The 15,401-nt window shown below is 34.9% G+C and overlaps 1 protein-coding gene across 1 annotated transcript in view; it reads left to right on the forward strand.

The window, feature by feature from the left end:
• The window catches only part of LOC104588916 (signal peptide peptidase-like 2), a 140,151-nt gene that overhangs the window by 3,267 nt on the left and 121,483 nt on the right, over window positions 1-15,401 (forward strand). The window contains exons 3-4 of the mRNA XM_010247040.3: window positions 384-495; window positions 1,364-1,483. Of these exons, the coding sequence (XP_010245342.2) occupies window positions 384-495; window positions 1,364-1,483 (232 nt within the window). The remainder of the gene's footprint in view (window positions 1-383; window positions 496-1,363; window positions 1,484-15,401) is intronic.

Genomic DNA, 15,401 nt, shown 5'->3' on the forward strand with positions numbered 1-15,401 from the left:
CACCACCACTAATCTTACTGTCTACATAATCCTTCCTCTCTTTTTCTGTTGCCTCAAGAAGCTGGAGTTGAACAACCCTACCAACCTCCTGTAGGTTGAACCCATCTTCAACCAAAAAGAGAGCAAAAGTATTCCCAAATTCAATATACAAAGGAATAGGAAAATAATAAATGAGGAAGAGGCAGCTAGAGAACTTTTTGCCTCTCTTCTTGTTGCTCTCACTTCTCTTCTTTCTCTCTACAGTTCATTTTTTCTTTCTTATACATCAATTTATTTTATTTTTTGAATTTCTACTGTTTTTTATGTCATTTTATTTCTGTTGTCTTTCTTTTTTAGATTTTTAGCTGCTAATTTTTATTTTAAACAAAATTTTTGGTTTGCAGCTATCCAACTCTATAGTTGTATCTACGCGTGGAGATTGTGCCTTCACAACTAAAGCACAAGTTGCACAATCAGAAGGTGCATCTGGCTTAGTGGTGATAAATGACAATGAAGGTAGTATATTTCTTTCTTTCCTTTCTTTTAATAAAAACATAACAATAATTTTCCAATGTGTAGACCAAACCTGTTATAAATAAGAGGATTTGACATCCTCGTAAATAAAGCCAATGAGTTCTTGTTAGCTTCCCAGGAAATAGGTATTTGTCCCTCCTTGTAGACATATAATCATTTTAATTTTATTTCAATGCTAGATACCAGCATCACAGGATTGACTACCTTGGCAGTCCCTCAAAGGGACAAAATGTAAACAAGGACTTTTGTGCTAACATGGGTTATGATGGTCTTACATTATGTTGTCCTTTTGTGCTTTAAGATCTTTGGGCCACTTTTGTGACACTAGTATTATTGGCCTATGTCATGTTATCAGCTGAATTGGGTTTCTTATCTAGGTCAGTTCACCTAGCCAAGTGGAGGAACACTGCAACCAATCCAGCTATTCATTGGATAGGGATTGCCATGTTTTCATTCTCCTTGTCCATGTCCACCCTAACCCTTGTATTGGAGTATTGCCATGACATTATCTCATTCAAAGTTACAATTTGTTATCAGTAAAATCCCACAGAAGGGTTGCTTCTGGACATGTGGCAAAGGTTTTGGGATTGGAATTTTCTCCTTGAGCATGGTGTGGTGAGAGGAAGACATCATCTCAAGTTGGAAACGTCCTAGATTTTGTATATTTGTTCTTCTGTTCATTAGTGAAAGTATCATTGCTGATCCCTAAAAAAATGGAACCTTTCTGGATCATTAAAATAGTACGTTTGAGAAATTTCTTGAGAACTGATTCTTTAATGTGGGACTCTTCATTTAAGTTTATTTTACATCTTGGATGTTACATCTTAACTTTGTTTTCTGTCCTCCCCAGAACTTTATAAAATGGTGTGTTCTGGCAATGATACATCTCTTAACATTATCATTCCTGTTGTGATGATTCCAAAGTCAGAAGGAGACACTATAAAGAAACCAATGGAAGCTGGTAGAAAAGGTAATAACTTGATTGGTTTTAGTTGCCATTTGTCATATTGTGGTTTGTTGGTTTTCCATGAGAAGAATTCTTATCCATTTGGAGATTCTTTTGTATTGCCTAATTCTTTCTAAATTTCATCCTATTCGTTAGTTCTTGGATCAAGATAGAAAATTTTATCCTCAACTTTGCAAATTTTGGTGGTTGGCTTCCAATCTCCTACGTAAATAGTCTTGCAGAAAACCATGGATGTTAAATGCATAACCGAATTCAACTAGGACATCAGGGGGGATCAAAAAGTTCAGGTAAGCTACCAGAAATTTCTGGCACTAAAAAAGGGATATTCTACCTACTGAATGAAACCAAACTCAAATGGTGATTATCAAGTCCAAATTCCCAACAGACTAGAAGATATTCAAGGAAGACCGAAGCTGTCATTTGAAATTTCCATTTTGAGCAGATATGAAAATATGATATTTCACTCCTTAAAACTGCACATAAAGTTTCCGAAAAATGTTTAAAAGACTTCTCAAAATACCTCTTATTAAATCCCCATTCGAAACTGATCTCTATGCTCAGGTGTAGATGCTTCCAACTAAACCCTAGTTCTCCAAAACATCCCAGACTAAGCAGTTTAGCCCAGCTCTTTGAGCCTCAGAATTAGTCTCTTGTTCTTCAACTTGAATCATCCAAACAACCTTCATACACTTGCTCTGATACCATGTTACCCTTCTAGAGTTTCATGCATGGGACAAGGAAGAAAAAGAAGAGATATATACAATTACTTAACTGCCCAGCCAGGAAACAATTACTCCTCCGAACCACGAAGAAAAAGGGGAGAAAAAAGGCTCCAAGGTGGAGGGGCATAAAGAGAGGGGAGCATAAGTTTATCAGAGAAAGAATGGAAGGAAAAGAAAGAAAAAGAAGAAGAAGGTTGAAAAACTTAAATGTAACATAAGCTATGGAAGGGAGGATAATAGGAGAAAGGAGAGAAGAAAAGGGGACTTTTCAGGGACTCTTAGAATGGTTACATGAAGATAGTTGGTTCTTTGCTCCTTCATGGGGATCCTTTGGGGATTCTAACAATTTGGAAAAATGAGGTTTTGGGTTGTAATTAAACAATTTTTAGTCTCTTTAAAATTTAGAAATTCTTCTGATGGGAATACTTGGACTCTAACTAATTTCTATGGCCCCAAGTTATACAAAGATAGAGATTTGTTCTAGGAGGAGTTGTCTTCATTAGAGGAGTTTGGGAGGGCCCTTGGTGTTTGGGGATGATTTCAGTGTTATTAGATTTTTGAGTGAATCAAATAACACAACCCAAAGCATTAGGACTAGCATGAGAAACTTTAACAATCTTATAGATGCTTTGGGATTGAAAGAACTTCCCTTACTACAAGAAGACTTGGACAAACTTTCAATCCCCCCCCCCCGATCTCATAGATTGGGAGGAATTATGGGGGACCTTAGCTTCAAGAGCCTTGCCTAGAGTTACCTATGATCATTGTCCTATTTGTATTGAGGGGGAAGTCTTATTGGGGACCTTAGCTTCAAGAGCCTTGCCTAGAGCAACAAGGTGACTTTGTGCCAATTTAATGAACCATCAGACTTCAACTTGACCATGTAAATCTAACAACTTTCAATGATAAAGTAACAACTTGACCATGTAAATCTAACAACTCGAGTGTCATTCTCATGTCAAGTATGAATTTTTGCATTTATGGCTTCTCTCCAATGTGAAGTGGTAATAGCCTACTAATATGAGTAGAGAATATCTATGGTAGATAACGTAATAGACAATGAACTATGGTTTGAAGGAAAATCGTAGTGGTTGGGGGTCTAGAAATATGAGAAAAATAATGAAGAGATTTGGTAGAAATATAAACAGAATTTGAAGGAACATAACTTATAGGAGCATTTGTAGAGTGATGATCTGGACCAGGGAGGAAATGGGGTTGTAGGCGTAGGATCTAGGTCACATAACCTTTTTTGCAAGAGAAGACGAGAAAATCCTTCACACCAGTTAGAGGTGAGACAAGTCTGGAGGACAACCAAACAATTTCTAGAAATGAGACATATTAGTAAGAATAAAAGAGGAAGAACAATCTATATCTATACTACTTTAAAAAGTACGAATGGCCTTAAGAATATTTCTAGAATTTTCTAAGGACAAAATTTACCCCTTTGTATTTATATTTATTGATAAAAAATGAGGGCAAATAAGGTAATCATTCTTGATATTAAATGAGTTGAAAAGAGGTAATTTAAAGATATTCAATGCATTCAATTCTCTCTCAATAAATCCAACATTTAAGTTATTAAATTGCATTCATGTTCATTGAATCATATATTTAAGTCATTTATGTTTCTTCTCATCATTAAGTTCTATTAATTAAATCCATACATAATAAATTAATAATTCCAATAACATAAAAGTTTATACTTTTAAAATCTACCTAGCAAAAATATCGTTTTCATCTAGGTTGGTAAGAAATTAAATCATTTTGGGTCAAATTGGTTAATCCATGTTGCCACGATTAAATAATAAAATTAAAAAAATAGATAAAATTAAAAAATAGAATTTAAAAAAAAATGGGAACATTTTTAACTTACATATTAAACAATAATAAGTATGATAAATAAGAAATGTTTTTATTAATGGTGGAAATGGAATGTAAAATTTAAAAACTAGTTGGAAATAATAATATTTTCCTATTCTCTCAAATTAAATCCTATATTTAAGATATATTTTTCTCATATATATACTAAAATTATATATACTAAAATTATATATTTTCCTATTCTCTTAATCTGTATTTATTATATAATTATATATACTAAAATTATTATTTATTATTTTTGTGATAAATATATTTTCAATGATTATGTATAAATTTATTTTGTTTTGTTATTTAACAGAAAACTTTCAATAATTATTGGAGATTAAACTACTATTATTGAAAATTTTACATTTAATTTATTGTACTTGTTGTATTTATTGTATTTTTGTTATAACTTATTGATTAATATTTATTAGAGATTAAACTATTATTTGAGATTTACTATTTATTGACTAAGTTAATATATTTTTAGTACTTATTGTATTTTTTCATTATCAATATATTTTCAATAATTGTGTATTTTCACTATAAATTTTCAATAATTATTGGAGATTAAACTATTGTTATTTATTAGAGATGAGACTATTAATTTAGTTGAAATTGTGAGAGTTCATGAGTAGGTTCGGTTCGGTCGTAGGCTATTTGGCCAACCAAATTGACATAGTCAGGTTAGGGAGTTGGTCATCAGAAACTGGCTGACCTTTTGTGAAAATTGACCCTCTCAAGTTGTATCGGTTTGGGTTGATTTTTTGGTTTTGTTAGTCGATTCAAAAGATTTAAACTTAGAAATTAAATTAAATTTTAAATTTTATAGTGTAATTATTAAAAAATAAATTTAAAAATTAGATTTATGATATAAAACATATTAGAATAAGAAATATGGGAAAGTTCCCACTTTTTATATTAAAAATTATATTTAAAATATAAAATATTAATATATATCCATGGTTTGGTCATTCGATTTTGGTAGGTTTACAAATGGCCAAAGTGAAACTTATCCAACTTGGTCGAATTGGGAAATTTTTGAACCAAAGCCAACCTAAAATACTAGAAAATCGACCAATTCGGATTTAGTTGATCGGGTTGGTCGGTTTCATCAGTTTAATGAATAAACCTAACTGAAATTAATTATTGTTATTTTGTATTATAAAAAATTATTAAAAGTAGTATATAAAATAGGAATAATTATTAATTATTTAAAATGTTGAAAATATAAAACAATTGTATACTCTTGTGTTTTTCTATTAGGGTCATTTACTAGAACACACCTTATAGTTTTACATATTTATTTAAACATATCTTATAGTTTTCATTTTACTAAAACATCCCATATATTTTACAACTTATTTACTTAATCAACCTTTCATTAAGGAGTGTTTGTTTTTTCATTAAGCCCATGATTTTTTATTCCAAAAATACCCTTAATATGTTTTTTGTACAAAAAACAAAATTGACCAAATATAGCCAATAGAGTGGTTGCTCGTGTCTTATATTAAAGGCAAAAATGGTAATTTTATTTTAATTTTCTTTTGATTAAATTTATTTAAATGAATATTAAGGTCAACATTGTGTTTAGTGGTGTTTTATTAAATACATTGCAAATTATAAGTGGTGTTTTAGTAAAATTCTAATTATAAGGTAGATTTTAGTAAATCCATGAAATTATAAGGGTATTTTAGTAAATGACCTTTTTTATTATTTATCTTTCGCTTAATAAATCCCATGCATCACATGGGTCCTTGCTAGTTAATTAAGAAAACAATGGTACTAGTATCCTCTACCCAAAATGAAGTAGCATGAAATTATAGTAGTAGGGTTCTCACAACACTAAATACATGCCCATTCTTACACTTTACCACTCCATTATGTTGAGGTGTATCTAGACAATTTCATTGAACTTGTTTCACATGGCTCTTCGAATAGGACAAAAAGTCTTTATCAGTGTATTCTCCCCCTGAATATGAGCTGAGAATACGCATGTGAGACAGGAATCGAACTCGTACCATAACATGAAATAGCTGAAATGTAAGATAGAATAAATCCATATGTACCTGATGCAATCATCAATGAACAAAACAAAGTACTTGTATCCAAATTGAGAAATAACAAATGAAGTACAAACATCACTATGTATAATTTCAAATGGTGAGGTAGCCTACTTAGATGTGTGAGGAAAGGGTATAGTGCGAATTTTACTTAAACAACAAGAAACACACGGTGTATCAAATGTATGTAAAGAAGGAATTTTATTTTTAATGGAACTAGAGTCTAAAAAAAATTTAATCTTTCAAAATGTGGATATCCCAAATGTTTATGCCATAAATCCCAAACATTATTCCTTTGCCCAACAAAAGAACTAGAAGAGGATGAACTAAAATAAGTTGATGATGTTGATGCCTGAGAATTCTCGAACTCCAATGCAAATAGACAGGCCAATCTATGCCCCTTCCTTTCACTTTCTTAGTGTTCTGGTCTTGAATCAGGCAACCATCATGAGAAAATGTAAGTGTATGACATTCATTAACAAGTTGACCAATAGAAATCAGATTAATAGTAAGATTGGAAACAAAAAAGGTTTTGGTAAGAGGGTAAACTCTTATCATATGTCTATGGTAGTTTCAGAAATGTTATCTAGGGGTTCAAGGTAAGCTCCTATCATATGATTAGTTGCTCAAGAATTAATGATCCAAACATGAAATTGAAAGGAACAATAACCAGAAAACTCAACAGACAAGTCGATAGCTGAAAAGGAAGAGGAAAAAGTAGAGGATAACGGTTGTCAAATTTTCTCTTCATTCATAGATGTATAAGGTTCACCCTTAGCAAAGGAATCACCCTTCGTAGAAGATATATCAATGGTTTATCCCTTAATCATTTGATATGCACATGACCGGTTTTTCTTCCGAACACCCTTAGATGGCCTAATTGGGCAATTTGGAATGATGTGACCATGTTGTTTACAATAAGTGCAAACATTCCTCTTCTTGCAGTGAGAAGCAATGTGCCAAATCCCTTGCACTCGTAACACTAAGTTTTGGAGAATTCCTTAGCACCGGATTTCTTACTTCCTTGAACAATAAAAGTAGTGTGAACCCCAAAATCAATTGATTTCCCATCAATACTTGCAGCAGTCAATTGTCTAGTATCCTCCTTCAAAAGTTCACCTATCACTAGATCCTAATATGGAAGAGTTTCTCTACTCAAAATATTAAATCTGATTATCTTATATTCTGATCTAAGTTTCATATTCATCTTCTTAAAATGCTACTAGAGATACTTGACACATTCTATAGAGTCTGAAGGATCTATATGAACAAGCTCATATTCTACCCACAAGTCAAGGAAACTAGCGTAATATTCCTGAATCTTCCTATCTCCCTAGCAATAAGCAAAAGTCTTAGACTCAATTTGATATTGTCTTGAGTGTTAAATTGATGGTATACTTTCTTCAAGTATGCATACATCTCATAGGCAGTACACATTCTTTTCATGGGTATTGCAACATGAGATACTATTGAACTGAGTATCCAAGAAACTATTTTCCCATTATCCAGTTTCCATTGTAAATAAGCCTTGGTATCAGTTTCATTCGGTTTAGTAACATTTCCATTAAAATATCCTTCTAGGCCTTTTCCTTCATCAAAGAAGTCAAAATGGAACTTTCACATGTTGTAGTTAGTTCCATCAAACTTTATAGGAATGATACCAGCCTTCTTAGCAATTCTAGATAACAACCATAGTCCAAAATAGTTTAACAATGCTGAAATTGATGCTAAAAGGAAGAACCAGTGATTAACCGCCAACTTAAATCAGAAAAAGTTCAAATACAATGCTGAAGTAATACTTCACTAAGTAGAATAAGATTACACTACAGAAATCTCACTATAATAGGTTTAGATCGATGATAGTCCAAAAAAGGAATGTTCCAAGACTATTGATCACAAGGTGGGATCAAAACCTGACCAAAATTGAACCAATCTCCGAATCAGATCAAACAAACAATGAAAGGAGGCCAAGGTGACACCAACTCTATAGTCTTAGGTTTATTGGATCAGCCGATTTGGAGAAATAAAAAAAATATGAACCTGTTGGCCGTCTTTCCTAGAAAAAATGTATCACTTTTGGCTTATCAAAACAACCCTTAAATAGCCTTCAAACAAAGCTTGATGGTAGTAAAAAACGTTTCTTAAACAATTCTCTAACATCCAAGAAATGAACTGAATCAACAACTGGTGGACACGACCTGCTTTGATACTATATCAATCTACCAGTTTGAAAGAGAGAAGACCAAAGGTTTTAGGGGTGTCAAATGTAATCATTAACCCCCACCCCCAAAGAGTCCTATTTATGTTAATATGTACATTTACAAAAGAGCCCTTAAAATGTTGAAAGAGAAAATTAAAGAAATACAAAAGAGCGCTTAAAGGGATGAAAGAGAAAAATAAAGAAATAGAAAGAATAAAACTATAGTACTGTTGTACATCAAGTGTCTCCACACGATAGCCCTATACTCTACCTCAACTGAAGATTTAGTTACCACGAGTTCCTTCTTTGCTTCTTACTCCTCCAAGAAGCCATATTTCCAATTATCATAGCACAATATCTTAATGTGAACCTCCTACCATCTATATTACTTGCCTAGTTAGCATCTATATAGGCCTTTAACTTCACACCGCCATGCTTGGTGAAGAATATGCACTTCGTGGGAGTGCCCTTAAGATATAGCACTCTTTCTATAGCAGTCCTATGTGTGTCTTTAGGGGCATGCATAAACTGGCTAATTATACTCACAACATATGAAATGTTTGGACATGTTATACAAAGGTATAGAAGTTTCCCCACAATCTTTGAAACACTCCCTTGTACAGTTAAGAGCTCTCCATGTGTGTCTTTGGCGGTGCCCTTAAGATAACATAGCACTCTTTCTATAGTAGTCATATGTGTGTCTTTGGGGGCATGCATAAATTGGCTAATTATAATCACAGCATATGAAATGTTTGGATGTGTTATACAGAGGTATAGAAGTTTTCCCAACAATCTTTGAAACACTCCCCTATATAGTTAAGAGATCTCCATCATCAGTTGAGAGCTTACAATTCACATTAATAGGAGTGGAGGCAGGTTTGGCACCGAGCTTCCTAGTCTTGGGAAATGAAGATTCCTTCTTTGGATATAGCAAATTCAATGCCCAAGAAATATCTCAACTCCCCTAAGTCTTTGATTTCAAACTTATAATTAAGGAACCTTTTAAGGTCATTAAATTCTTATGTATTGCTGTCAATAACAACAATATCAACCACATAAAACAATAAGAAAGGTGACCGAGTATCTCTCCTCTTAACAAAGTGGGTATGATTTGATTGGGTTTGAGTATATCCAAACTGAACAAGAGCAGCCCTAAACTTGTCAAACGAAGCACGTGGAGATTGCTTCAAGCCATAAAGTGATTTTTTTAGTTTGTATACCTTACCGTGCATTTCCTTACCAAACATACCATGGGGAAGAGACATATTTTCAATTAGATCATCATTCAAGAATGCATTCTTAACATCAAATTGATAAAAGAGACTAATCACAACTCACTGCCAAAAACAATAGAACCCTTATAGAAGTCATCTTAGCTATCGGAGAGGTCTCCATATAATCTATCCCATACACCTGGGTATATCCCTTGGTAACAAGTTATGGATTATATGTCTCAATCGTTTCATCAACATGATACTTGATGTTGTAAACCCACTTACATCCAATATCTTCCGTTCTAGTAGGCAAATTAACAATGTCTCGGGTATTGTTCATATGAAGTGCTTCTGTTTCAGTTCTCATTGCACCCCTCCACTCTATTAGGCTAAGGCCTCATTTACAGACTTTGGAATGGGTTGAGAGGAAATGGAGGCTAGGAAAGAATAATAGGAAGGGGGCAATAAGTTGTAAGAAAGGTGTTTCGAAATGCAATGAGTTGTACATTTTCTCTTACCTTTCCTCACATCAATGGGTAGGTCAAGGTCTGGAAATGAAGGTACTAGTGATGGTGATGTTGGACCTATCTTTTCTTCAGTGGTTGGAAGTATCGAAGGCTCAAATGGAGGTGTGGGAACAACTTGTGTATGCCTTAGCCTATGTTATTAGTACCACCTCTGAACAATAGGATGAGTGGTAAAAATAGGAGGACTAGTAGGAGGAGGGGGAGGAACAGGAATGAGAGAGTTGGGAGGAGAAGATCAGTCCTCATTAATAGAAGGAACTATAGAGGACTCAATACAAGGTTCAATAGGAGCTGGGTATGGAAGAGAAAGTCCATTGCCGGGAATGAAAGTCCAATTGCTCCTGGGATTCTAGAACCCTTTCCAACTTGAATTGATCTCAAAGAGGACCAAAAAGCTTCCCTTCAAGCCCCAAGCACTAGCTTAAAAGTGTCTCTAAAACCCTTAAATCAATTTCTCCAGTTATCTAGGGTTCTTGGGAAAATCTCCAAGAACCTGTCTTGGGCCTCAAACAAGGCCAAATTCCTCTCCAAAAACCCTCTTAAACTGGGTTGTATAAGCTACCAATCAATTAGTTGATCAGTTCTCTACACACATTGTGTATGGGCCTAATAGAAGAAATTGCAGAAGGTGGGAACCAAACTCTAATACCAATTTGTAAATCACACCAGCAATAATTCTGAAAAATAAAATAAAAAAGAAAGAGAAGTTCAGAAAAGGATTTAGAAGTAATAGAAGAGAATGAAAGAAAAGGGAAGAGGAAGAGGAAGAGAGATGTTAGATCCTCTCTCTCTGCCTCTCAATTTGATTATATATGTGCTAAATAATAAAATATTGGTAAGTTACATAAGTTCCCCTAGTTGGGTGTTTGACTTAAAAAAACACATAAGAAGAATAAGTATTAAGGCCCATAAAGAAGGCCTATTACAGAAAAGAATAAAGTAGAAATAAGGCTACTAAAATTCAATGAAATTAAGGCCCATTCGGCCCAATCTCTCTACATAAATTATATAATATACTTTTGAGGCTTATGCCTTGCCTCTGCCATAAGCCTTTCAAGACATTGATATAGGGAGGAGTTGAATTGTTGTATAGAAACTTAATTATCAGAGAATTAATCCAAAGAAGTAGAATCATGCCAAACGACATTCTAATTCCCACAAATGAGAATTAGAGCTTTATACCAAACACTTGTATAGTTTCATAGAATAAAAAAAAGTCTAGAATCCATTCTTTTCTGGATGGGATTCTAAGGATTTGATGCCAAACGGGGCCTTAAATTCTATAATGATACGGCCACATTCAGTGGCAGATCATAGCTGGACTGTTGCAAGCTCATCATTAGAAGTATAAGCCTTGCATCACACGATCAGAAAAAAGAATAACTATCCGGAGTTCCCGCAAACAGTTTTGAATTGGCAGCCCGACTACTCAACGACCATTCCACCTTGATAATTGGAGTGGTTTGTTTGAGAGAGAAAGTAATGCTAGAACCACCCAATGATGTTGCTGGATAAATAACTCCTTTTGGAGGATGAAAGGAGATACAGGCTTAACAAATCTCGCCTCGGTGCGCTGGAGGGTTGAGAACATAATTGAGGCAAAGAAATTGATATTAGAAGGAAGAGGTAGAGACTAAGTAGTTCTGAAACTAAGAGAAGGAAGAGAAACTATTTTTTTTTTTTTTAGTGAAGATCAATCGTTGGGTGAGTTCGTTGGAAAGTCCATATAGAAAGTATCAGGTCGTCTTGAGGTCAAATTAGAAAGGATGGCTTGTGTCTATGACCGAGATATTCAGCAAAAATAGAAAACAATTGGTTTGCCTACCAGAAGGAAAACAGGGGTCTGGTTGGAGATTGATTGCTCAGAACCTTCAAGACTTTCTAGTGAAGAGAGATGATGATCTAATTGAAGGAAAAAACCTCAAGAATTACCCCAACGAAGCAATAGAACATGGGACGATTTTGGGTAGCATCAACATAATGCAAAAGCTGATCTTGGAGGGAAACAGAGGGGATTGGGTAGAGAAGGATAGTTCTCAAACCAAATAGGGAGGTTACTAGGGCTGCAAGTCGGGCCAGGTTAGGTCGGGTTGAGGCCAACCCTAGCCCCACCCTAGCCCAACCCTAAGTTCTAAACCCCCAACCCTAACCCTAATCCAACTCGACCTTCAACCCGATCTACCTAACCTTAACCCTAACCCTTACTAAATTCCTTCAACCCTAACCCGAAGTTGACTTTGGGTTGGGCTGGGCTCCAGTTGGGCCCAACCCAACCTTCTTCCCATCCCTTAAAATCTCATAAACTATTTAATCTCAAATCTTAACTCACTTTTATTAGTATTTGTTTGTTGATGTTTTTATTGGTTCTTTTAGTACACAATTGGAAAAATAATTGTTTAAAATGACTATAATTTACTATGAGTTATGACTTATGATAGATGCGCCAAACATTAGAGAGGAGATGAAGAATAAAACATTCAAAAAACATAAAATATGTTGTTAAGGTTTTAGTCTTTTCATTTAGGATTACGTAAAGTGATTATCTTAAAAGAAAGGAATGATAGTATGTACTGAGGGCTGTACAATTATCGTAAATCTAAAAAAATCAATGTATGAAATATAATGTATATACAACATATATTTATATATGACATATACTATAGAGTTGGGTTCGGGTTGGGTTTGGTTTGGTTGCCCAAGGGGTCAACCCTAACCCAACTCGAAATAAAGTCAGGTTCATGAATTTCAACCCTAACCCTAACCTGAGCATCAACCCGACCCAACCCAAATAGAGTTTTTCGGGTTGGGTTAGGGCCAACCCGACCCAAGTTGCAACCTTAGAGGTTACGGATTGGGGAGCAATCATGAATACATTAATACCCTGTTCGCATTTCGGTAAGTTACTTACCTAGGTAAATGCACTTATCCAGGTAATTGTTTCCCATGAAAGATTTACCTAGGTAGGTGAATTTACCCATGTTCTTTTATTTCCCATATAAATAAGGCAACGACTATTTTATCCACAAAAATCCATTATTACAAGGGACGTTTTTGTCCCTTTCAAGTGTTGGCAACTTTTCACCAAGATGGGAAAGTTATTTACCCACCTAGGAGATAAAAAAGAACATGAAATTTTTGGTCAATTGGAATCAAAATCCCATTGACCAACTTACCCCCTCTCCAAATCCAGAAAAAGAACACCCCCTAAAGAAAAAACTCCAAGTGAATGCAGAAGTCATGGCTTTCCCATCTGATAAAAGACATGCCATCCTGGTAGGTGAAGAAGAGATAATAGATTTTGATAGTTTTGAGACTGAATTGGGCGTTATTTGGGTACAGAGATGGACTGTATCCTGTAACAGAAAGGTGCTCAGGGCCTTTGTCATCAGATTGTTTGGACTTCCTTTCAATCTTTGGGAGAAGACAGTTCTGGAAAAGGTTGCAACGGTGATTGGAGGAGTCTTCATATCTTGCGACACTTCCAAGCTTAATTCTAGAGTGAAGCCAAAGGAGGCCCCTTGAGCTCTCGATGTATTTTTAGATGGAGCTTGGGCGAAGGTTTAGATTGCGACGGAACTTGAAGTGTCGCTCTGGGGGAAGGACGAGAGGTTGAAGACAAAGCTGATTTGGAAGACGAAGGTCACGTGTTAGAAAAGGAATAGAAGAGGGTTTGTCGAAAGATGAGTTCAGCCTTGACGAAGAAAGGGCGGGAATAAAAAAGATTAATAATTGCTTTTTGGAAAGGACAGGTAATTTAATTGGGTTTGATGGGGTGGCGACGGATTAAATAAAAGGGTAAAATTGACTGATGCTATCCGTACTGTTTCTTTGAATTGATTAGTTCTATTCTTACCATTTGCATCCATTAATATTCCTTAAATTCGTATATAGGTGATATATTTTTTTTAAAAACCCAATTTTACCCTTACCATCTTCTTCCTTTCCACAGAAAACCGAACTGGTTGGGTCCTTAAGGAACCCAAATCTGAGTAAGGTCATTAAGGCACGGTTTTCGCTTAGGATTGACCAACCCTTACCCAGCCTAGTTTGCTTAGGATTGCTCAAACTTCAGAGAAGAAGATAATGGATCTGTGCCTCGTGCTCTGGTTCTTCTTCTCCTCATTAGCGATACTATTATGGCTTAAAGAAGCACCGGCCATAGAAGCAACACCCTTGGCGAAGTCTGGCTTAAAGAAGGTCGTTGACAATGGAAAGAGGGAGACAGAAAGAAGGAGGGATTTCTACAACAAAACCAAACTTATCTTGAAATGCATTGGACCCTCCAACCACTGCAACCCATGGCGTGGGGGCATTGATGGGAGGTATCCATTGGTTCGGACTTGGAAGTCAAGTAACAACAGTTGTGCGAACTCGAAGGAACCCATATATGATATCTGAGAGATACTCAGATTTGAGATTTGGTCATCCTCCGCTATTCTAGCAATTTCTATGGTTCTAGTAGTTCTGACGATGAAAATGAAAAGGAGAGGGAGACATCTGAGTAATCAATAGTGGAGGGTAAAATAGACTTTTTCACATCTCCGTTAATGCATGTTAATGACTAAGAAGGATTAGTCAATTGTCAGAAACAATAGGGGTAGCACCAATCAATTTTCAAACAATAGGGGTACCCTTAATAAAAAGATTAATAATTTGCGCCCCATAGGATGGCACCCCAAAAACATCCCACACAATAAGGCCTCACAATGTGTTCTCTCACTAGCCGTTAAGTGGCATTTGAAAAAGATACAAATGTCCTTCAAGTGTCATTTAATTTTCTTTATCAACCATCCAAACATAGACAAAAAATTAACAGTTTCAAATCCTTGCTTCTTTTATTCAAAAGAGTTGGGGTCACCAGAATGTCCACTCAAACGTGACTCCAACATAAAGACAAAGATTTTGGACTGTTAATTTTTTGTCAACGTTTAAATGATTGATAAAGAAAATTAAATAACACTTGAAGAACATTTGTATCTTTTCAAATGTTACTTGACGATTGATTAACAACTAGTTAATGATAGATATTGAATTGTCACATTTTAAAACTTTAGATATTAAATTATTACATTTTAAAATTTGGGACCAAAATGTCACTTGGCCCAAAATAACTAGGTACTAATCGGGAATTTTCACTTATGAGCATTTAATAGTCGTATGTTGGGACAACATATTTGGTACATTTGAAATGTACTGAAACCAAATATACCTGTAATCCTCTATCGGTTACAATTCTCAGGAATCCATTTAATCTGAGGTGCAACACAACACAACATATCTGGAGTCAAATACATCATAAACAATTCGGAAAAGTACGGACAGGATAAAGGTG

This window comes from Nelumbo nucifera, chromosome 3 (genome assembly GCF_055504915.1).
Source record: "Nelumbo nucifera cultivar China Antique chromosome 3, China Antique-T2T, whole genome shotgun sequence".
NCBI classification, from domain to species: Eukaryota; Viridiplantae; Streptophyta; class Magnoliopsida; order Proteales; family Nelumbonaceae; genus Nelumbo; species Nelumbo nucifera.